At 40.2% G+C, this 25714-nt stretch overlaps 1 protein-coding gene across 1 annotated transcript in view; it reads right to left on the bottom strand.

Moving 5' to 3' along the window:
* Positions 1-25714, bottom strand: part of ascc3 (activating signal cointegrator 1 complex subunit 3) — a 173800-nt gene that overhangs the window by 145527 nt on the left and 2559 nt on the right. The window contains exons 2-6 of the mRNA XM_010897185.3: positions 22618-22754; positions 14425-14575; positions 13654-13847; positions 6026-6421; positions 218-335 (exon numbers count right to left, since the gene is read on the bottom strand). Coding sequence (XP_010895487.1) covers positions 218-335; positions 6026-6421; positions 13654-13847; positions 14425-14575; positions 22618-22707 — 949 coding nt within the window. The 5' untranslated portion in view covers positions 22708-22754. The remainder of the gene's footprint in view (positions 1-217; positions 336-6025; positions 6422-13653; positions 13848-14424; positions 14576-22617; positions 22755-25714) is intronic.

Genomic DNA, 25714 nt, shown 5'->3' on the forward strand with positions numbered 1-25714 from the left:
ATTTCGATAAATGAATTGTGTTAGGGTGACAGTCATACTAGACAATTAATCCCAAGAGTTGGCAAGGTAAGTACACCTAAAACTTTAAAATCAATGGTCTGCAGTTTCATTTACCAATAATCCTCAACTCCACGGCTCTCAGAAAATGTAGTGGTTTTCTGGTTGCTATGGAGATGACCTGGTTGCAGTGTGTGCAGGAGTGTGGAGATTGACTCACCTGGTGGGTAGTTGATCCTGTCTGCAGGGACAGAGAGGAAAGAGTCCACGACAGAAGCCCTACTCTGGAGGAGAACGGATATCATCTCGAATCCTTCTGGACCCAGCAGCTCAAACAGCTAGGGAGAGAACGTGAGACAGAGGTAGAAGGGGAAGAAGGGGTGGGAGACATCAGCTGGCTTGGCTGAGCCAAAAACGCTACTAAAGTAGTAAACAAACACACATCCTATGGTTCACCATTCTCCACCCTCCAGTCTGAACACAGGCCTGCATTGCCAAGAATGAACACCTGGTAATTATCATGCCTAAATTAAGTCTGGGCCTGGGACAGAATATGCTCCGCTGCTTAGCCCCCCAAAAACACAACCACCTGGCACTTAGCAGACTGTGAATAAAAAAACAACAGCAAACATAGAAGGGAAGCAATCACAGAGCTAGTAGAGGAAAGAAACATTAACTATAGAATAGGAGTAACTGCTGTGTATAACAATGGGAGACAGTCACATATTACAATATACATTTAGATACTGACTGTTGTCATTGCCTATTTACCAAAAGTTACAGAAAATAATGAATATGGGCGTAAAGTGTGGTCTCCAACAGATATGTAAAAATTTTTATAGATCTGTGTAAATTTGAGGGTATGCACACCCAAATTGGAGGAATGGTTTAGAAATTGCAGCTCTTTAATATGTAGCCCCATCTTTTTAAAGGGACCAAATGGTTCATGGACAAAGGTCTGGAGTTGATTCCAGGTGCAGCATTCGCATTTGGAAGCTGTTGCTGTGAACCCACAGGTCAAAGGACCTCTCAATGCAAGTGAAACAGGCCATCCTAGGGCTGAAAAAAAAAGTAAAAATCATTAGCAGGAACATTAGGAGAGGCCAAATCAATGGTTTGGCCGGGACGTCCACGGAAGACAACGGTGGTGGATGATCGTAGGATCCTTTTCATGGTGAAGAAAAACCCCTTCACAACATCCAGCCAAGTGAAGAACACTCTCCACGAGGCAGGCGTATCATTATCTAAGGCTATAATGAAGAGAAGACTTCACAAGAGCAAAAACTGAGTGTTCACCACAAGGTAGCCTCAAAAACAGAAAGGCCAGATTAGGCTTTGAAAAAAAAATACAAGCCAGCCATGTTCCGGAACAGCATTTTTTTTGACATTCTTACGCGTATGGAACTAAGATCAACTTGTACCAGAATGATGGGAAGAAAAAAGTACAATGAAGGCTTGGAACGGCACATGATCCGAAGCATACCACATCATCTGTAAAACACGGTGGAGGCAGTGTGATGGTATGGGCATGCATGGCTTCCAATGGCATGGTGTCAGTAGTGTTTATTGATGATGTGACAGAAGACAGAAGCGGCCTGATGAATTCTGAAGCATATAGGGATATGTTGTCCGCTCAGATTCAAAAAAGTTGATTGGACGGCGCTTCACTTTACAGATGGACAATGACCCAAAACATACTGCGAAAGCAATCCAGGACTTTTTAAGCCAACGAAGTGGAATATTCTGCAATGGCCGAGTCAATCACCTGAACTTAACCTGATCGAGCATGCATTTCACTTGCTGAAGACAAATCTTAAGGCAGAAAGACCCATGAACAAACAACTGAAAACTGTTGCAGTAAAGGCATGGCAAAGCATTACAAAGGAGGAAACCCAGCATCTCCATGTCCATGATTTCCAGACTTCAAGCAGTCATTGCCTGCAAAGGATCCTCAACAAAGCATTAAAAATTAACATTAATGATTGTATTCAATTACATTTGAGCCCCTGAAATAAGGGGACTGTGTATGAAAATGGTTGCAAATCCTAAATGTTTCATACAATGTTTTTGTTGAACCCCTTGAACTATACTGAAAATCTGCAGTTCAATTGCATCTCAGTTGTTTCATTTCAAATCCATTGTGGCGGCATAAAGAGCCAAAATTATGAAAATTGTGTCAGTGTCCCCATATTTCCGGATCTAACTGTATCAGCATTGTTGCCCATTTCGAATATCTGACTTTGCATGTTATCGGTGGGTAGGTGGTTGGGGGTGGTGGATGAACAGACATTTTTTCTACTGTAGGGATTCAGCTAGCCAGGGAACCAAACAATAGACAGTCTTTGACAATGTCAGGTCAGCCATCTTCATCTGTGAAGGGTTGTCTTTCTGTGTGGTTGTTCTTTCATTCCCTACCTCCAAAGTAATTTTCCTCTCAGTGAATATGGTTTATGTTAGGTTGTTTTTTACCTGCTGCCTGGAGTGAATTATTTTTATGGGCACTAATCAATTCCATCTTTGGAGTTCATTGTATCCTCTCTGCCAGGAAGCAAAGGTGTGGAGGACAACAAAGGCTGCTGGAAATGAGAGACAGTCTTCCCCTCAGAGGGATGGAGCTCACAGGCCAAACCCATTTTGCATACAGGAAGTTAGGAACTTCCTGTATGCACAAAATACATTAAATGTAAATGCTAATGTATAATTAGACATATGTATTTATTGAATATTAGGACTGTTATAATCATGTTAAGTGTATATATTGAATATGTGGTTGACCTTCTTTGGTATGGGCTCATCAGTGGTCTCCGGGTATGAGTTGTTTGGTAGAATAAACTGGGGGCAAATAAGGTGTCAGCCTTGTTTCAGGGAGGTTCTGGTTTGTACTAAGACAATAACGATTACCAATGTAATGATGTGTGTAGAATATTTAAACACTGCTAATATACTTGACGGTATGTATTCTTACATACATTATGATGCAAGCCCAATGGGAATTCTCTACTAAACAATGTGCTTAGACTTTTAGCTCAGAGTTGTGTGTTTAAATTAATTAACTTTGAAAACAGGAAACTTAACAACTCTAAAGGTTTCCTTACCTTTAAGGCTGAATGAAGCAGCAAGTGAATACATTTTACACTGATTCCAAAACCGGCAAATCTGAAAATTTCTTGAGTTACATTCTCAAACCTTGTTTTATATCTGAAATGCATATGAAATATTAGCAAAATCTAATTTTAATGACCAATCAAATTAGGATTTTGATAAAGTTCTGTTGTAAAGCTAAGGGCTGTTTGAATTCTTAGGGGAGACGAAATTCTCTTGTTCTTCTTTGCGTTTCCATGACGCTCCAGGGATATTGATACTGGAGTGATGTTGGCGAAGATATTTCAACATGTTTGAGGTGTTAGCAGCTGGGTAGGCTTCTTTTGTCATGCAGAGGTAACATAGTTAATTTCTTAATGAAAGATAAGATGATAGATTGAGCAAGTTAAGGAGAAGGTTTTTCTAAATGTTTCATAATAACACTGTTCATCCACACAAAATTGGGAGTACCAACGAAATTATAGAACGTGTTTTCTTTGAGTGTATGAAGACAACTGTATTCCAAATGTAAAATTTATATTTTTCACCAACCAACGCCATTATTCCAGTGGTACAAAGAAAAAATTATGTTACAGAGTAAAGAGCTTTGAAACTGTGCTGCTGACTTTGGAGTCATATGCTGGGAGGTGTGTGGAGTACACACACACACACACACACACACACACACACAAAGGGCACATCTAAAGATGTCAGTGAGAGAGTTGGATTTCAAATGTCAACTACGTGAGGAACATAAAAGTGAATAGAAGCAAGTAGTTGTACAACCTCCATTCGGCTGTTTAAAGGAAAAGCATTTGGATGAGTGAGAGATGGAGGGACAAAAGAGGGGGAGAAGATAAGACCGTATCTACATGGTAGGGAGAGGGGGAGAGAGTGAGTTCGGGACAATGCATAATGTAAAAGAGAGAGAAAGGAGAACAACATGCAAGAAAACAGAATGACACTGTGCTTGTCTATGTCATAATTGAAAGTTGAAAATGTAATCGCCAGGTTACAGCAGGGCATGCTGTCACCAAGTGGCCAACAGAGGGCACTCCAATCCTGACCTTTTACAGCTAACACTGAAGAACCAAAACATTATGACCACCTGCCTAAAATGTGGTCGGTCCTCCACGTGCCGCCAATATAGCGCCAGGAACGCGGGAGCAACCCACAAGCACTGCCGTTTCAGAGATGCTGCGGCCCAGTCGTCTGGCCATAACATAATCTTTACTCCTGCCCATTCCTCCTGCATCCAACATGTTGACTACAAGAACTGATTGTTTGCTTACCACCTAGACCCAGACCTGGACATGTAGCCTTGTGAGATGACCAACATTATTCGCTTCACCTGTGAGTGGTCATAATATTTGGGCTCATCAGTTTGTATACACCCAGTGTAGCTCTATTGCTACAGGAAGGACTGTGGGTTCTATTCCCATGGGTGAGGTTGAGAAAAAGCTGCGAAAATGGCCAGTATGAAAAAAGCATGACATTGTATGAAGTATTTGCCATGGATTAAATTACTTAAATGTACTAGACTAGAAGGGAGGAAGAGGAGAGCAAACAGAAGGCAAGAGCCAAACATAAATTATATTAATTAAGGTGTACGGTGACCTTGTGTGTTGGTGTGTGTTGTGTGCGTGTGGGAGGGTGGTAAGCCCCAGCGAAAGGAAAATGGGAGCTCTGCCCAGAGCCTCATCAATTCATCTTTCCCTTCTTCTCCTCCATCACAGCGTGGCACCACAGTCCCTCATTCTAAGAGTGTGTTCTTTTCTTGTGGATAAGGTAAACGACATGTCTCTATAACACCATGGCTCAGCACAGACTAAGTGCTGCCTTAATTGCCTGTTGCTGCCCTCACTCTTTCTGTCAGCAGCAGCCCAGTCCTTCAGCCCAAGTCGTGATTCATCTGTAACTATGCTTTCAACATACAGTAAACCCAAGGTCTTTCTGTCCCCTAAAAAAGCAAATACAATCTTGGGCCTTAAACATGAAACTGTATCACTGACTCAGGTATGTGTATATCAGGCATAATGCAGCTGTGGTAACACCAAAAGTTGCCGTCTTTTTGTAGGCACTAAAAGACGCTAAACTCCATTGGGGTTCTCACATGGTAAATGACAAATAAGGTTAGTACGGGTGTTTGGATTAACACCGACAATAAGGTCTGTGGTAAACACAGGCTTAGCAGATCTAAAACGTTTAATCATTTATAAATAACAGAACATTAAAAGCCTGCATACATATTTTTTTTATCCTAGCTCACATGCATTAAACTTAAATGATCAAAAGTCTCCTGTAGATTAGACATTGTTTGGGAACCAATACAAAAACCACCTTCCAACAGAAAAGATATGGTTACATCCTGGTGAAAAACAGAAACTAAAAACGTATGGTTTAGTTTTGGCTGGTTAGGTAAAGCCTTTCTTTATGCCTCCTACGTTAGGTTAGTTTGTTGGTGGACTAGTGATCTCCATTGTGACATGGTTTCACAGAAAGGCATGAGCCTTTAAAAAAGGTTAATCAGATAACCTGTTATTATCAGACAAAAGAAAAAGTAACAACTAATCCTTTGTTAACCCCAGACCTATTTCTGGCCTGTATTCCAAAAACATTAATTTCAATGTTCATGCCCCAGAATGAACCAAAGGCAGAACATACAAACTAATAAGATATTTTGGAACACAAGCTGGGACCCTATGTGAGGCAGTGAGATTCACCACATTTCACAGAAGGTTAAGATCTGCTCTTTAAAGACATAACGTTTTGCATGAGACACACAGCAAAACAGAAATACTTGCACACATCCTGTGCAAAAGGTCAAGGTTGATCTGCTATGAAAAGGACCAAGGTGGATATGGGCGTGGTCAAAGGAATCAAACCCCAGACACTAGTTGGTTAAGTTCAAATAAATGCAGTAAGATTGGGGTCAGATACCACTCACCTCATTCTGCAGCTCATCATCACTCTTTGCGGATGCCAGCATCTCAAACAGGGAGTTACACAGTTCTTCAGGGCTGGATGAGATCATGTTGCCTCCATTTAAGTACTTCTCCACCTCCACCCTCAGGATGGTCCCATCTCCAGAGCTGTGAGCTCCTCCTGAACTTAGCCTTCCCCAATCTATCTCTCTCCCATTCCCGATAAGGCCCTGATGGTTGTTGAGGAAGCTGTTGAAGTCCAGGCCCACACCAGAGGTCTCTTCATCAGGGCCCCCTGTCCAGGGCAGGGCCTCCTGGGGGTCCAGAGCATAGCAGTCATAGGAGAAGCTGATGTTGCGTCCAAAAGCAGTGCTACGTTGAGGGGTGCGGCAGGAACTCTGGGACCGAACAAACTCCACCTGTAAAATGTTCAATAAAACATATAATTAAAGATATTGTTGAGCATAAAAAATGTATACAATAGGAGATAAAAAGGAAAGGGATTTTGCATGCATTTCTTTTGAGTAATCCCAAAGTTGATCCCGCATTAACCGAATCAAATGGAAGCATCTTCCTCACAGAAACATATTCCCAACTCCCTTATGCCTCTATCAACAAGAAAGTTTAGAAAATACGTAAATTACATAAAACAAAAGAGGGATGGTTATGCAGATAAGCAAATCCCTACTGTGAAGTAGAGGTCTTCATCGGATACGAAATGTATATCCAAGCAGAGCTGTATTAGTGAAATGCCTGTATGACACACCCATGAGATGCTTGGCAGACACCACAACATCAACTGTTCAGAGGAGACTGCATGAATCAGACCCTTATGGTGAAGCATGGAGGAAATGGTGTGATGGTGCTTTGATGGTGACACAGTGATTTATGAAGAAATCCAGACACACTCAACCAGCAATGCTATCCAAGCATTCAGCAGCGACACACCATCCCATCTGGTTTACACTTAGTGGGACTATAATTTCTTGTTCAACAGGACAATTGACCCGAAACACCTTCAGGCTGTGTAAGGGCCATTTGACCAAGAAGGACAAGCGGGTTGACAAAATGCCAAGCAGTCACCAAGGCAAAGGTTGATTACTTTGAAGAATCTAAAATATAAATGTATTTTGATTTGTTTAACCATACATGATTCCACATATATTTCATAGTTTATGCCTTCACCATCATTCTACAATGTGGAAAATAATACAAATATAAGACCCTTGACTATTATGCCTGCAACATTCCCACGCAGGACGATCAAATTGTTTGAACTTTTAATGTAAATTGCATTTATATTTTGATCGGTGAAATACATAGTTAATGCTATACTGTTATTTTTTCCATGTTATCTTATTTAAACTGCCAAGACAGACTTCAACTTCATCGAAACCCTTATTACATAGCCTAGATCACAGAAAATAGCTAATTGAAAATCTTTTCAGTACAAGCTCAACCCATGCAAAGACATGCAGAGAGAAGAAAGCTCAAATAACCTGTCCAAAATCAACTGCAAAATTTAGCAAACGTAAATGATGATATTTATTTATCTGTATATTTTCATTATATAAAATAATTTCAGATACCGTCAGTGTTTCACATATTATCACAATGATTTGAGATTGGCGGCCATCATGCGTGAGCTGACGATTAACTACATGATGTTGTATCTGACTCAAATCGGGTAACAGATTGGATCCAGGAAAATACGATTTTGGATACATCCGTGAAGACCTCTACTGTGAAGTATGGTGGTGGATATATAATGTTGTGGGGCTGTATTCCATCCAGGGATAACGGATAATGGACTGTCAAATTCTTTGAGCAAAAGGATTCACTCCACTTGCACTTTTCCCATTTCATTCACTGTGTTTACATTTTTTTGATTCATTTAAGGAGTTGTTGCCACTAATCAACAGTAATCAACAGTAAGTCCATAACATCAAAGTAGGATATAAAATCTACAAATTGTTATGAAAGAATTAGAAATAGAAAACAATAAAGAAAACCTAGGCAAGCAAAGTACAGCTGACCCACAGGTAGAAGTGACTGTAGTAAGCCAGGGAGGGGCCTTGTTGACAAGCAGCTACTTATTTACTTATTGTATTTTCTTGCTATTTGTTCTGGCTTGGTTTACAGCTGTAGGTGGTTTCAGACAGAAAGTGGTGGATGGAGAAGCTCATTTGTTTTCAATGGAGAATTGGCTGTGAGCAGAATTCTACCTTGGCTGAGGGGTGTGCAGTGTCCATGAACCCCGCTCAACAAGCAGGGAAAATAGTAAAATGTTCTGGATGAGAAAGATGTAGGAGAAGCTAATCCGTGTCAGCTAGCTTTTGTCAGTGGGAGACAACATGGATGAGGCAGTGAACATGGGCTTGCACGGACAAAACCTTGAAAATGCAGAACTAAATATAATAGCTTAACAGGACAGTATATATAGAGAGCAAAGCAATAATAGTATAACAAACGAGTTAACTTGCTAATCCTTTTGCCCCAAAAACAACTAGCTAACGTCAATAGCAGCTATATCCTTTGCGTCATTTGAATGGACCAGGCCAAAGAGGTAGGCAGATGTGTTACTACCATACAGCATTTAGGCCTGTGCCTGACTAACATTAAAGGCATAGACCTACCAGTAATCTAAATATGTCAGCTGTTTCCTTAGCATGAATATGGCAAATACAACTCTGGAAAAAATTAAGAGACCACTCCTAATTGTTCTTAAATCAGCATCTCTACATGTATGGAAGCAATTACCTTCCATTGCCTGTTAAATTCCAACACAGGCACAGCTCATTTTACTTAGAGTTACTGATTAGGTGATTACCTGAACCAAATCTAATTTAACAAGGAAAAGTATAAAATCACTATCCTCTTGCAATAGGACCAGCTGAATGGCAAAAACAGGGCTAGTAGTACCTCTAAGGTAATTTGAATAAAAAATTGTTGAAAAGAAAAGCTTTGAGTGAGGAAATAAAGGGTTTCAATTGTGGCTTTACTGGCAGAGGGATACAGTTACTTCCATCATGAAAATCTCAAAGATGGTGGTTCATAAGAAAAAGGTCAAGCAACAGACATTGGGGACAACAAAGCTACAGACTGGCAGAGGGCGAAAACGACTGTCCACTCACCGATATGACCGTCAACTCAACAACCGTAGGATGACATCAAGTGACCAACAAAAAGAATGGAAAACAGTAGCTGGGGTGAAGTGCACGGCGAGGATGATTAGAAACAGGCTCCTACGGGCTGGGCTGAAGTCGTGCAAAGCTAGAAAAAAGCCCTTCAACAATGAAAAGCAAAGAAGAGCCAGGCTGATGTTTGCAAAAGACCATAAGGATTGGACCATGGAGGAATGGAGTATGGTCATCTTCTCTGAGGAGTCACATTTACACCCAACAGTAATGTGACAGACTGTTGGAGAGTCGAATGAAAGCTGCGATTAAAAATCAGGGTTATTCCACCAAATACTGATTTCAGAACTCTTATACTAAGTTAAAACATTAGTATTTTGTTTTTGAAAAATGAATATGAAATGAATATTAATTAGTTTTCTTTGCATTATTTGAGGTCTGAAAACAATGGATATGTTTTTGTTTATTTTGACCAGTTGTTATATTTCTACAAATAAATACTCTAAATGACAATATTTTTATTTGGAATTTGGGAGTAATGTTGTCAGCAGTTTATAGAATGAAACAAAACTGTTCATTTTACTCAAACACATACCTATGAATAGTAAAACCAGAGAAACTGATAATTGTGCAGTGATTGTGGTATATTGCAATATTTACAATTACAGGATTGAACGATATATAAATGTTTCAACCCCCTAACCTGTTGTTTTTAACTCTTTTCAGGGGGCCCAAGTCTAAATCTTGGGGGTCAAACACCCCACATCCCCACATTATTGGAACCCTGCTTTTAAGTAACGTTAATTTTTTTCGGGCCAACAGATCTAGTTACCTTGACGAAGAAAATGGGAGCTTAATCCCTTCCTTCCAGTCAAGACCGAAGTACTGTATGCTGCCTTTCCTGCAATGACAGGTGTCTAACGCAACTGTCCCAGGACCATTACATATGTACAGACTAATCACTGTGACATTTGCATTACGAATGATGAATGCAATTCATGCATAAAAAACAACGTACCCACAGAGAATTAAGTCACAATGTTTCAATCAACAGGATTATTCCTTGCTCCTTCTGTCCTCAAAATTGATGTGTTAGAAGCAGGATATCGCAATTTGTTGCGTATGGGGCAGGATAGCCACAGACCAATCAGGGTGCCCATGCTGACCCCGTCCACTGCTGAAAGCACCTACAATGGGCACGTGAGAATCAGAACTGGACCATGGAGCAATGGAAGAAGGTGTACTGGTCTGATGAATCAAATTTCCTTTTACATCACATGGATGTCGTATACCTGGAGAACACATGGCACCAGGATGCACTATGGGAAGGAGGCAAGCCGGCGGAGGCAGTGTGATGCTTTGCACAATGTTCTGCTGGGAAACCTTGGGTCCTGCCATTCATGTGGATATTACTTTGACACGTACCACCTACCTAAGCATTGTTGCAGACCATGGCAACGGTATTCCCTGATGGCATCCTCTTTCAGCAGGATAATGTGCCCTGACACAAAGCAAAAATGGTTCAGGAATGGATTGAGGAAGACACCAATGAGTTCAAGGTGTTGACTTGGCCTCCAAATTCCACAGGTCTCAATCCAGTCAAACATCTGTGGGATGTGCTAGACAAACGATTCATGGAGGCCCCACATCGCAACTTACAGGACTTGGTGCCAGATACCACAGAACACCTTCAGACCTAGTGTTTTGGCGGCAAAAGGGGGACCTACACAATATTTGGCAGGTGGTCATAATGTTATTGCTGATCGGTGTGTAATGTCACTGAGGACAGTAGCCTACATTCCCTAACGAATCATCTTTTCAACAGACATCTTTGTCTGTCTCGCAAACTCCATTAAAAAATATATCTGTGATCCTAATAAAAGCAAGTACATGCAAAGGTAAGTCTAAACCCTTTGCTATATAGTGCCCTTTCCAGTTGGCATGTGCCTGTCTGCCTCCGTGACACGCGTTACGCACACCAATGCGCATGCATTGTCCGTCTTCATGCACGTCACGCACTCCGATGGGCACGCGTCTTCCATCTTTTTTGTGCACATCAGGCACACAGTCAGAGTCTGTCCGTGTGAGCCAACAACTCTGCCCAATTTTTCAGTTTTGGCACGTCTCTCGAAAGGCCTGTGCATGGTACTGATTTGAAGTCATCTGAAACGTTAACCAATGATATGTGATTTGGATGTAGTTTAAGTTTTACTGAAATTTAAAAAATGTGCCCAATTTTGGGGGAAACCTACCCATCTGGCAACACTGCCAATATGATTTTGGGAAGGCAGGTGCCTGGACCCTCAACACCTCAGCACTGGTCAAGAAGGTGGAGCTGCACCTGTACTTTTTGAGGAGGCTGAAGAAAGCCCGCCTGTCCTCCAGGATCCTTGTGAACATTTACCACTACACAATCGATATATTTCAGCCTGACTGCGCCACAGTGTGGTTTAGCGATTGGAAGTCCCTGGAACGGATGGTGAAAACCACCCAACACATCACACAGCTTCCTGCCATCGTGGACCTCGAGCACATGCGGTCCCTGTGCAGGATCATCAGCGACCATTCACACCCATGCCACAAACTGTTTGCCTTCCTACCATCAGGCAGGAAGTACAGATCTCTTCGTTCTCACAGGCTCAGGAACAGTTTCTTCGCATCTACTGTAACCCTGCTTAACCCTACTCTGTGACCCAGAGAACACTGAACTCTCTGACCCATCACTAACCTTAACCTCATCGCCTCTTAGGGACCTTGTTGCACTGCTCCCTTTGCACAACTCTGACACTGCTTTGCAAAGTCTGATAATGGAACTTTGCAGTTGTTACAGGGTATGTGTCTACCTTGGGAACTACCGACATCACTGCATTTCAGAGGCACATGCACCTTGCCTCTTTGCACATTCAGAACTGCCATCGTGCTGGCATTTTTACAGTTGTTACATATGCATGTCTACCTCTGGGACCTCATTCCTGCCATCTCTGCATCCCGGTTGCACATGCTACCTTACTCCTTCAATTTGCCTCGATTGCACATCTAGAATGCTAACTGCATTTTGTGGTACTTTCCTTGTAATTGATCAATGACAATAAAGTTGAATCTAACGTAAAAATCGAATTGTTGATTTTCATATGCAGGAAAATCCCTGATCAAGTGTGGATTGGTCAATAGGCTAATTCACTTAATTCTAGTGAATATTTGCACGGCATTTCAAAGCCCTGTAAACAGGATCACAATTGTGATGAATTTCCTGTCACCAGCGACAGTTCAGCCAATGCAGCTGTATTTGCCACTTGGCTTGCTTGGTTTACTTAATGTAGATACTGATGCTTGTAGCCAGCTAATCTTCTGTTAATCTTTCTTGGCAAGATTTGTAACCCGGTGTACTGGGAGACAGTTGGCGTTGCTAATCACTACGCTGTTTAATAATGGGTAGTTAGTCAGCCAGAGGCATTTGTGCCTCTTGTTCAGCTCCCTAAGTCGGGCAATAAGTATTCACAACATTTACTGAATAACTTTGTTTTAAAGCCAATCCACTGTGGCTTTGGCAGTATTTTTGGGGTCATTGTCCTGCAGGAAAATGAATCTTACACGAAGTCACAGGTCCGTTGCAGATTCTTTTTTGCTTTATTTTATTTTGCTGCATCCATTTTGCCCTCTATACACCAAATATAGCTTTGATGTATCTTGTTTTCTCCAGGTGATGTTCAATCAGGTTCAAGTCCAGGCTTTAGCTGGGCCACTCAAGGATATTTACAGATTGTCCCTAAGCCACTCCAGCGTTGTACTGGATGTGTGCTTAGGGTCAATGACGGTTGGTGGTCCAGTAAGCTCTGGATTGGGTTTTCTTGAAGGGCCACTCTATATTTTGCTCTGATCATCCTTTCATCCTGACCAGTCTCTCAGTCTCGGCCAATCAGAAATATCCCCAAAAACATGATGTTCCCATGGCCATGCTTCACCGTAGGGATGGTATAACCCAGATGATGAGAGGTACCTTCTTTTTCCAGACATAGCGCTTAAAATTCAGGCCTAGTAGTTAAATGTTGGTCTCATCAGACTAGAGAATATTTTTCATCATGCCTTCAGAGTCCTTTAAGTGCCGTTTGACAAATTCCAGACAGCATGTCATATGCCTTTTACTCAGCAGTGGCCTCCATCTAGCCACTCTAACTTTGATAGAGTGCTACAGAGATGGTTCCTCGGTCAACTCCCTGTAGACAGGTGGGTGCCTTTCTAAACCATGAATTTGCCACAGGTGGAATCCAAGTTCTAAAGACAAGTCTAGAAAAGGTAATACTTTTCAGTTGATTTCCATTGATTTTCAATGAATTGGCACAAATCTAAAGAAAGTATTTTCACCATGCAGTTGTTTTTTTTTTAACAATTATGAATTCCGTGTATAACATAAAATCTGTAGAAAGCGATGGGGCCTGAATACATGCTGAAGCGATGTACATTGCTATATAGTTAAACATATTTTATTTTTTTAAGAAAAAAAACTATTTCCTTACCAGGGACTCTCCCAGTGGGGCCACAGCCCGCGACACAGCAGCACAGCAGGTGTCTGCTGCCGAAAAGGGGAAGGGGCCAAACATCTGCTTGATGGCCCTGGTCTCCTCAAGACCGACATGGTCTTTGTTGTGGAACGTCTCAAACAGGAAAACCGCCGCACTCTCAATGGTGTCCTGGCCATGCTCTTCCCCCACTGGGGAGACATGGGAAAAACAACAATATTAATAAGAACGAGTGATAATTTAAAAGACCAGCTTCTTCTGTCCTAACAACCAAAACAATATGCTGTCATTATCATCAAATATTATGCACAGATTATGATAATTTATTATCCAAAAGAATATTACCATTTGTGATACTTGACAAATGTTTACCCCATTCTTGTCTGCATTCGCATTTCATATAGCCATCACGGCAGGGCTGGGAGGGTTATGCCAATTATTGTGACATAACCAGGCCCTAAAATTAACATTCTGGAACACCAGCCACAGTAGAAGGTAGAGTAAAACCTACCAACCAGTAATGTAATGTAATGTAATACATTACCAATAATCAGTCATTATGAAGGTTCAAAATATCCCAAACAGCAGTTATGTCTCTTAATATAAAATGATAACGATACTGTTAACTAGTGCAGCACAAAAAGTATTGTCATTCTTCATGAAACAAAATATTTTGGCCTCAAACATAAGAGGGAACAGTATACTCTTATTTCAAAACAATAATGCCCTGGAAAGTGCGCATCCCTGCAAAGCTGGCGAGTTGATTACCTATTTGCTTGGCAGCCTGTAGGATGCTCTTCAGCTCCTGTGTTGCAGATTGCTGCTCTGCCTTATCCAGATGCTGAGTCAAGAACTGGACGATCTTCTGCCATGTCAGACCCTCTCTGGAGAACAGCTCCTGTCTCTTCAGACGCTTGCGCTAAAATTAGACAAACCAAAAAGGTCAGTGATAAAGAGTGCCTCTACCTACAACGGTTAAGAAATGGTGTTAATGCATGCTAACTAGACACAATTTGATTATTCCAATATAGTGATAGTACATAAACACTCACAAAATAAATGTTGGGATAACCTAAACATGTGAAATGAAGCAGATTTGGCTTTTTTAGTTTAAACAATTCGGGAAACATTTTACGAGGGTTACTTTTTGCAAGAACATCACAAAGTTGTAGTATATAGCAATGGAGACAAAGGCAGTGTTTTAGCAGTCTCTGGAAAACGCAAACAGGTCTAACATTCCATTGGTAACTGATATTTCTGTTCTTCTGTGTTTACAAGGTGAAGGAGAGGAATATTTGAATTTGTTAAATTGATGAACTCTATCAAAACGGTCAGAAAGGCAGGATGTTAGCATACAGTCAGGTCCAAAACTAATTGGACACTGACAAGCTTTGGGTTAGATGATGAATGTGCGCTGAAAGGGCAATCTCTCAGCTTTGAGGGTATTCACATGCAAATTTGAGGAAGGATTTAGGAAATACAGCTCTTTAATTAGAAGCTCCCCTCTTTTTCAATGGGACAATCGACTCAAAAGCTGTTTCATGGACAAGTTTGGGCAATTCCTTTGTAATTTCCTCATCAATTAAGCAGGTAAAAAGTCTGGAGTTTATTCCAAGTGTGGCATTTGCATTTGGAAGCTGTTGCTGTGAACCCAGAACATGCAGTCAAAGGAGACGTGAAACAGGAACAATTTGGAAAAAAAAAAAACAGGTAGATTGAGGAAAAAAAGAACACACTGGTGAACTCAGCAACACAAAAGGCCCGGACATCCACGGAAGACAATAGTGGATGATAGTAAGATCCTTTCCATGGTAAAGAAAAAACCCTACACAACATTAAGCCAAATGAAAAACAATCTCCAGGAGGCAGGCATATCATAATCCAAGTCTGCCGTGAAGAGAAGACTGCACTACAGCAAATACAGAGGGTTCACCACAAGGTGCAAACCATTCATATGCCTCAAGAATAGAAAGGCCAGATTAGATCAAAAAACAACTAAATAGCCAGCCCTGTTCTGGAACAGCACTATTTTGACAGATGAAACTAAGGTCAACTAAAGATCAATTTTCTGCAATGGCCAATCTGAATCTGATCTAGCATGCATTTCATTTGCAGAAGACAAAACTTAAGGCAGAAAGACCCATGAACAAACAACAACTGAGGACAGCTGCAGTAAAGGTATGTCAAAGCATCACGAAGGAGGAAACCCAGCGTTTTGTGATGTCCATTCATTCCAAACTTCAAGCAGTCATTTTATTTATGATTGTGCCAATTTGTCCAATTACATATGAGCCCCTAAAATAAGAGGACGGAGTTTGAAAATGGTTGCAATTCCTAAACGTTTCATAAGATATTTTCGTGCAACCCCTTGAATTAAGTCTGCACTTCAATTGCATCTTGCTTGTTTCATTTCAAATCCATTGTGGTGGCATAGAGTCAAAATTATGAAAATTGTGTATTTTTAGAGTAACAATGTAGAATCAAAATAAGTTATTTTTGATCAAGGTTGGCTAAAAGTATACCGGTCTCATAGTTTGTGTTGGAATTTAAGTCATATTAGATGTGTCTATCAAAAAAAAGAAATTAGGTACACTGTATTCATCCATCCAACACCAACAAAAGTCACAAAAACACCTGTACTATGTAGCTAAAATACTTTTGTCAACTATAGTTTATAGTAAATGAACATCTACATACAGTATATTCTGTTTCTAAGCAAGATTTCTCTGAATCATTTCAAAAACAGATTCTCAGAATGAAGTCATTCAAAAATGTATCCTAATAAAAAAAAAGATTAATTTAACAACCGGATCTACCTTCCTCTGAACAGAATACGATGCACTACGTTAACTTCAAACCCAAACAAACATGAATCTGTGAAACACACAGTTTCGCAACAGTGTTCCTTATAATTATTAGTGAAAAAACAAATTGTTGGCTAGCATTTCGATCATTAACATGAAAATTCATGTTTTCAGTAGTCGGTTAGTGTTAAAAAATACCAGGGTGTTCCCTGCATAGAGGACTTTTTGGCACCCCCGAAAGAGGTTTTAGCGAGTGCCAAATAACCAGCAGCAAAATTATAAGAATAAAAATAATTTCAAATCCTGGATGGGGGGGCCTAAGCCTCGTTTTGGGGGGCCTGGGCATACTCCCCAAAACATGTTTTCATCATGTATTTTAAGAGTAACAATGGGTGTAAAAGCTATCAAAATAAGGTTATTTTCAGTCAAGTCTGGCTAAACATATACCGGTCTCATAGTTTGTGTTACACAGAGATCTAATGACTTTAACTTCTTTATTTAGATAACATTCAAGTCCACTCGGTCAAAAACAGCAGTACTATGTTTATAGTAAATGAACATCTACATACAGTATATTCTATTTCTAAGTGAAATTTCTATGAACCATTCTGAATCATTTAAAAAACAGATTTAATTAAAGCTCGATCATCTCAGAATAAAGTCATAATTTTTTTAAATCATAATTTAAAAAAAGAAACAATCGTGTCTCCCGTCCTCTGAACAGAATACTTTACAATACATTAACTTAAACACAAACAAACATGAATCTGAAACACGCAGTTTGCAACTGTGTTCCTGATGGTTTAGTAAATCATAAATGTTTTAATAGAAATGCACCTATAGACTACACAGTAATAAACAAGGCTGTTTTAACATTTTAAATCAGCATAAATATCCAAACACAAAATACAGCTATCTAGTGTAGGCTGATGTAATACATTTTCTATGTAACTGCAGAGGCAGGCATTTTGCCCAGTTGCAAATCAACCCAACAACTGCCTCAATTGTAGGTATCAGGATTTTTTTGGTTAGCCCTGAACGTTTTGCAAGCAGGACATTAACATAGCTGGTATAAAAAATGGGAAAGCGCGCAATGGGAGATGATGACTGCTTTGTTTTTAGAGCTTGCACTTGTTTGACTTATCAGCAGAGCATGTCCGCATCTGCAGATGGCTCAAAGTGAGCTACTGCAGATGGAAAAATCGAAAATGCCCAGCGACTTCGAGCAATATGATCTTGAGACCGTGCTTATTCGGTTTTGGAGAGTCTCTTAACTAATGGCCTCTTAACCGGACTCCCGAAAAAGACAAAAACAACTGCAGATCATTCAGAATGCTGCTGCTAGAATGTTAACCAGGACCAAGAGAACAGAGCACATCACTCTGGTTCTTAAATCTTTGCATTGGCTTCCAGTCAGTTACAGAATAGATTTCAAAGTGGTGCTTTTAGTTTATAAATCTCCCAATGGTTTAGGACCCGAATACATTTCTGATGTTTGCATAATATAAACCGAGCAGGGCTCTTAGATCCATGAACACAGGTCAGCTAATAGAGCCCAGAGTCCAAACTAAACATGGAGAAGCTGCATTTAGCACTTAAGCTGTACAAAACTGGAATAAACTACCAGAAGATCTTAAACGTGCCCCAAACGTATCCAGTTTTTTATCCAGGTTAAAAATACTTCTCTTCTCACGTGCCTATGACTGAGCACTTAAACTTAACCACACTGTTTAGCATTATAGCTTCCTATGTTTTTATCCCACTATTAATCTTTATATGTTTTCTTATTGTATTTATTATAATTATGATGTATTCATTTGCTTCAATGTTTCCATTTGAGTATTTGTTTTTGTCATTGTACTTTCTCATATTTTTCTTTGTAAAGCACATTGAATTGCTTCGATGTATGAATTCTGCTATAAAAATAAACTTGCTTGCTCCTCTCGGTGGGCACACTGTAAATCAGAATAAGGGAGGAAATCATTGATCGGGTGTGCCAAGTTAGGGTAAACTTAATTGAAGTCCCATAAGAGGACTTCAATCACCAATCAGGAAACTTAAATCACCTAGACAATTTGGCGTCAATTGGGAGTCCAATAATTTTACAGTCTTTTGTTTTGTTTATTTCTGGACAAAAGAGGCTCATTGCCAGCTAACAGGAGCCCTGATGCAGACACATACACACAACATTTTAAACAGGATCCTGGGTCAAAACCATAACACCTTAACTCTTCTTCACCATTACATTTATTTAAAAGCCCAGAACTACACGGCCGGACCTGGTCTTGGGGATGGTGTTGTTGGGGTTGTACTCATCCTTCTTCTTCCTCCAAACACGGCGAGTGGAGTTTAGACCAAAAAGCTCTATTTTTGTTTCATCAGACCACATGACCTTCTCCCATTCCTTCTCTGGATCATCCAGATGGTCATTGGGAAAACTTCAGACGGGCCTGGACATGCGCTGGCTTGAGCAGGTGGACCTTGCGTGCGCTGCAGGATTTGACGGCGTATTGTGTTACTAATGGTTTTCTTTGAAACTGTGGTCCCAGCTCTTTTCAGGTCATTGACCAGGTCCTGCCGTGTAGTTCTGGGCTTCCTCATGATCATTGATGCCCCACGAGGTGAGATTTTGCATGGAGCCCCAGACTGAGGGAGATTGACCGTCATCTTGACCTTCTTCCATTTTCTAATAATTGCGCCAACCGTTGTTGCCTTCTCATCAAGCTGCTTGCCTATTGTCCTGTAGCCCATCCCAGCCTTGTACAGGTCTACAATTTTATCCCTGATGTCCTTACACAGCTCTCTGGTCTTGGCCATTGTGGAGAGGTTGGAGTCTGTTTGATTGAGTGTGTGGACAGGTCTCTTATATACAGGCAACGAGTTCAAACAGTTGTAGTTAATACAGGTAATGAGTGGAGAACAGGAGCGCATCTTAAAGAAAAACTAACAGGTCTGTGAGAGACGGAATTCTTACTGGTTGGTAGGTGATCAAATACTTATGTCATGCAATAAAATGCAAATTAATTCTTTAAAATCATACAATGTGACTTTCTGGAAACCTGCAAAGTCATCAGTATATCAAATACCTGGTTCTCCACACTATAGATGTTTTCTCCAAAATAATGTTAGGATTTTATTTTGGAGGCTGTAAAGAATATGTATCCACTGACAGGATCGTTGTGCGAACATGGGGACATGTTATAAGCTTAACAAATATCATTATAATTGCAGTAAGAGTGCTAAATTAAAAACAATTATAGTCACCATATGGCCCATTTGATAAATAACTCATGCCAGGTCACATATGAATTTACTCTGTCAGTTATTTTCAGTCAGGCTTTCAATCTGTTATTTTACGGCAGCAGTGGTGTTCCTGAATTATTACTCAGGTGAAATCCCAAAGCAATTCAGTTTATTTAGTCAGACAAACCATTGGAAATGTATGGTTTATTAATTTGGCCAGAAAATGTATTGATTAAGTTCCAAAATAAAATATTCTGAATGGTATAAAGGATCTATTTGTGGTCCAATAATTTATTCCCTTTGTAATGTATAGAGCACGATGGATGCTTTGATGTCAATTGGATTTTCTGCATGAAAACAGGCCATGGTGACAGTATATCTGATGGTGGATGAGCTCTGTGTTTATTCAGTTTAACAGGATAAGATCCACTTAACCTAGTAGGTAGCAGGTTTGATTCAGAGCATTGGTTACTACGATTTCTGATGTGGCTACACTTCCTGCATTCGCTACATTTGGCAAAAATCCAACACTACCTACCAACATTCAAGCATGATGGGAATGTCAAGATGTGGAGCTGGGTTTCCCTCCTCTGAAACTGGTCGACTGCTCATTACCAAGGAAACCATAAATTCTGTGGTACAACAGGAGATTCTTGAACAGAATGTAAAGCCATAAGTCAAGGATCTAAAGCTGGGCCAAAAATGGGTCTTCAAACAAGAGAACAACTCAAAGAATTCAAGCTTATCTACCAAAGAATGGCTCAGCAGAAAGATGTGTGTTTTGGATTGGCAAAGTAAAAGCCTAGACCTCAATCCAATCAAAATAATGTAGGGACCTGAAGTGGGCAGTACATGCCAAACATCCCTTCAACTTCACTTAATTGTGAAGTTTCAAGGAGGAGTTGGCAAAAATTCCACAAAAATGTGTCATAGACTGATTAGTGGCAGCTGGACATGTTTACACCAAGTTATCACTGCTAATGAAAGTGACAAGATATAGAATAAAGGGGTTCACATGGTTTTGCACACATGGAATCAGGGTTTTTAAGTAAACCACTTTTGTAAAAGAGCAAATGAAAACATATGTTTTTGTCTGTGTCCTTTATTACAAATCAGGGTTTAGATACTTACAAAATCCAGATGTTCATATTTTATACAAAAATTATTATTGCGGAAGGGTTCACATACATGCAGCACTGAGGTTGCAGCTATCAAAGCATGTACAGAGATTCACTTTTACAGGATAAGATCCACTTAACCTAGTAGGTAACTACACATCCTGTATTCATGCTGGAGCCAAAAACTCACTAAGTAAACTAAAGAGCTAACTAAAGAGCTCACTAAGTGACTAAACCAGTTTTCTGGAAGACCCATCAGTTCAAAAGAACAACTGTAATGTTGATGTCTCTCAGTGGTTTAATACATCATCCACAGCATAATTATTTTCTTGAACATACATTGATCAGCCATAACATTATGACCACCTGCATAATATTGTGTAGGTCCCCCTTTTGCAACCAAAACAGCCTTGACCTGTTGAGGCATGGACTCCACTAGACCTCTGAAGGTGTGCTGTGGTACCTGGAACCACAACGTTAGCAGCAGATCCTTTAAGTTCTGTAATTTGCGAGGTGGGGCCTCCATGGATCGGATTTGTTTGTCCAGCACATCCCACCGATGCTTGATTGGATTGAGACCTGGAGAGTTTGGAGGCCAAGTCAACACCTTGAACTTGTTGTGTTCCTCAAACCATTCCTGAACCATTTTGCTTTGTAGCAGGGTGCAGTATCCTGCTGTGAGGCCAGTGTCATCAGGGAATACTGTTGCCATGAAAGGGTGCACATGGTCTGCAACAATGCTTAGGAAGGTGGTGGTGTCAAAGTAACATCCACATGAATGGCAGGACACAAGGATTCCCAGCAGAACATTGACCAAAGCATCACACTGCCTCCGCCGGCTTGCCTTCTTCCCATGGTGCATCCTAGTGCCAAATGTTCTCCAGTTAAGTGACGTACACGGCCAACCATGTGATATCAAAGACGATGTGATTCATCAGACCAGGCCACCTTCTTCCATTGCTCCGTGGTCCAGTTCTGATGCTCACATGCCCATTGTAGGTGCTTTCGGCAGTGGACAGGGGTCAGCACAGGCCCCCTGACTGGTCTGCGGCTACGCAGCCCCATACACAACAAACTGCAATGCACTGTGTTCAGACACCTTCCTGTCAGTACCAGCATACCAGCCCAAGATCCTGTCGCCGTTTCACCGCTTTTCAGTGCAGTTGTCAGTGCCACTTTTGATTGGCACTGACCATTGCAGACCAGGAACAACCCACAAGGGCTGCAGTTTTGGAGATGCTCTGACCCAGTCGTCTAGCCATCACATTCTGGCCCTTGTCAGTCACTCAGATCCTTACACTTGCCCATTTTTCCTGCTTCTAACATCAACTTTGAGGAAAGAATGTTCACTTGCTGCCTACATCCACCCACAGACAGGTGCCATGATAACGAGATTATCAGTGTTATTCACTGCACCGGTCAGTGGTCATAATGTTATGGCTGATCAGTGTATTTCTTATTGCCACCAATGTACCAATTACTGATCTTCTAAAGACGTTCAATAAAAGTTTCCAGATCTTTGTGGTTGTACATTACCTGTGCTTGGATCGCAATACTTGAATAAAGGACCATACCAATGTTGTATGTATGAGGGACAGAGGAAATGGGCAGTAATTTACAAAACATCTTTAAATCCCTATTAAATTTAGGGTTACTTATAACTTATTCATTTTCATTGTTGAAAAGAAACTTTCGAATCTGACATTACATATATCAAAACAAAGGCACAATTAAAATCAGTATTATTTAAAAGTAAAAGTGTTATACAATATGATGTAGCTTTGAGCTAACCTTACCTTAAGATCATAGACGTGTTCAGTGAATTCTTCCCGCTTACTGACGGTAGAGAAAGAGCGCAGTGCTCCAGTAAGCCGGGGAGGAGACATTGCATATCAATCTGTGATTGACAGGAGACTTCCACACAACGTTTTATCTGAAAGGGTATTAAAAACACAGGCTATAAAATCACTGACAAATTAAACAATACCTTACATTGCATTTCCCCCATCACCAACTGAGATACTTTACCTCACTGATTCTTGGGACAAAAGTTGGGATAAAACATGTTTTACTTCTCCTAGTACATTATGTTATACTTTGTGAATATGAAAATATATGCATAGTGCTGCTTGAAAGTAGGTGAACCCCTTGGGCAATTGTAGTTTTTTTTGCGTTCACCATGAAATGTTTATTTGAATCAAAACCAGTCAAATTTATTTTACATACATTTTGTAGTTAGCAAGTCCATATAATTGGTTTAGAGGAAATCAGGCGTAGTAGAAAAACCTAATTAAATATTAGTGCAGGTGCACAAATAAGTGAACCCCAAGTTAAATGAAGTAGGTAAGTACAATGCCCAAAATAATTATGGGACACCTGAATCACACATTTGGGTCACGTTGATCGAAAGATATTAAAGATCAAAATCTTTACAGTACATTGTGTAATTCGTTGAAAACAAAATGACGTAACAACGGTCAATGGAAACCAAAACTATAAACCGATTGAGGGTTGGATTCAAACTAAAACCAAAAATCTAAGTGAACAACTGAAATCACAGGCTGCTCCAAAACTTAAACCACATGGGGACTCTGATTAATAGAGACATGGAACCTGTTGAGTTTGGGGTTACCCGTTCTGTTGAATATAAAACCCAACTGCCAAGAGGAAAGGAAATTTCAGAAATATCAGGAAGAGGGTAGTGAGAGCACATCAGTTTGGGGAAAGCTGTACAACTATCTTACAAGGCAAATCATTTACAAATGGAGAGCATTTAACATGACAACAACTCAGCCTAAAAGTGGACGCCCTTCCAAAACATCCCCAAAAGCCACAAGAAAAAATATAAGAGGTAAATGCCAACACAAACATACCATCTGGAGATAAGCAGACCTCCCTAGCTCCATCTCAAGTTACAGTACATGCTTCAACAATAAGTACACAATCAAAATGGCATTCAAGGGAGGGTTGCTAGGAAGAAGCCTCTGCTGTAAAAAACAAACCAAACTGCCATCTTAACTTTGCCAGAGACCACCTGGGAAAAACAAGAAGGTTTCTGGAAGTCCATTCTCTGAACAGATGAGTCCAAAAATCACCCGTTTGTTCACAATCTAAAATCGCTATATTTGGCTAAAATACAACACTGCCTACCAACAAAACAAACTCATCCCAACAGTCAAGCATAATGGGAATGTCAAGATGTGGAGCTGGCTTTCCCTCCTCTGGACCTGGTCGACTGCTCATTATCCGGAAACCATACATTCTGTAGTACAACAGGAGATTCTTGAACAGAATGTAAAGCCATCAGTCAAGGATCTAAAGCTGGGCCAAAAATGGGTCTTCAAACAAGAGAACAACCCAAAGAATTCAAGCTAATCTACCAAAGAATGGCTCAGCAGAAAGATGTGTGTATTGGATTGGCAAAGTAAAAGTCTAGACCTCAATCCAATCAAAATAATGTAAGGACCTGAAGTGGGCAGTACATGCCAAACATCCCTTCAACTTCACTTAATTGTGAAGTTTCAAGGAGGAGTTGGCAAAAATTCCACAAAAATATGTCATAGACTGATTAGTGGCAGCTGGACATGTTTACACCAAGTTATCACTGCTAATGAAAGTGACAAGATATAGAATAAAGGGGTTCACATGGTTTTGCACACATGGAATCAGGGTTTTTAAGTAAACCACTTTTGTAAAAGAGCAAATGAAAACATATGTTTTTGTCTGTGTCCTTTATTACAAATCAGGGTTTAGATACTTACAAAATCCAGATTTTCATATTTTATACAAAAATTATTATGTGGAAGGGTTCACATACATGCAGCACTGAGGTTGCAGCTATCAAAGCATGTACAGAGATTCACTTTTACAGGATAAGATCCACTTAACCTAGTAGGTAACTACACATCCTGTATTCATGCTGGAGCCAAAAACATATAGTTTGCTCAAGTTCTGGTTTGAAAGAGCTCACTAAGTGACTAAACCAGTTTTCTGGAAGACCCATCAGTTCAAAAGAACAACTGTAATGTTGATGTCTCTCAGTGATTTAATACATCATCCACAGCATCATTTTCTTGAACATACATTGATCAGCCATAACATTATGACCACCTGCATAATATTGTGTAGGTCCCCCTTTAGCAACCAAAACAGCCTTGACCAATTGAGGCATGGACTCGACTAGACCTCTGAAGGTGTGCTGTAGTATCCTGTAAGTAAGGAATGTTGCGAAAATGTACTGACCATTGCAGACCAGCAACATCCAACAAGGGCTGCAGTTTTGGAGATGTTCTGACCCAGTCGTCCAGCCATCACAATTTGTCCCTTGTCAAAGTCGCTCAGATCCAAATGCTTGTGCATATTTCCTGCGTCTAACACATCAACTTGAGGACAGAATGTTCACTTGATGCCTAATATATCCCACCCACTAACAGCTTCCATGATAACGAGATTCTCAGTGTAATTCATTTCACCTGTCAGTGGTCATAATGTTATGGCTGATCGGTATATATATCTCAACACTTTACACTCCATAACTTTGTCAACACCGTCAGCCAAGATAAAAAATATGCTCTGGCCAATATAAGTTTAAACTCCAATATTTTTTTTAATGACAATTAGCTACCCAAATATTATATTAAATGCTCAATATAAATTTGTATTCAAATTCCACTATATTAAAATTACATTTAGAATTTCTAAATTCTGTTTTATAATAAAAGACAAAGATATTCATTCAGCAAAGAAAACATACTAAGATGTAGATAATTAGATGCTCTAATAGACATAAATAGCAACAACAGCACATCTTTAAAAAATCTATCAAAATACCATCTGACGGTGGTCAATGACTTATGAGAAAAAAAGGACAGAAAAACATTAGGAAAACTGGCT

Source organism: Esox lucius, chromosome 20 (assembly GCF_011004845.1).
Source record: "Esox lucius isolate fEsoLuc1 chromosome 20, fEsoLuc1.pri, whole genome shotgun sequence".
NCBI lineage: Eukaryota > Metazoa > Chordata > Actinopteri > Esociformes > Esocidae > Esox > Esox lucius.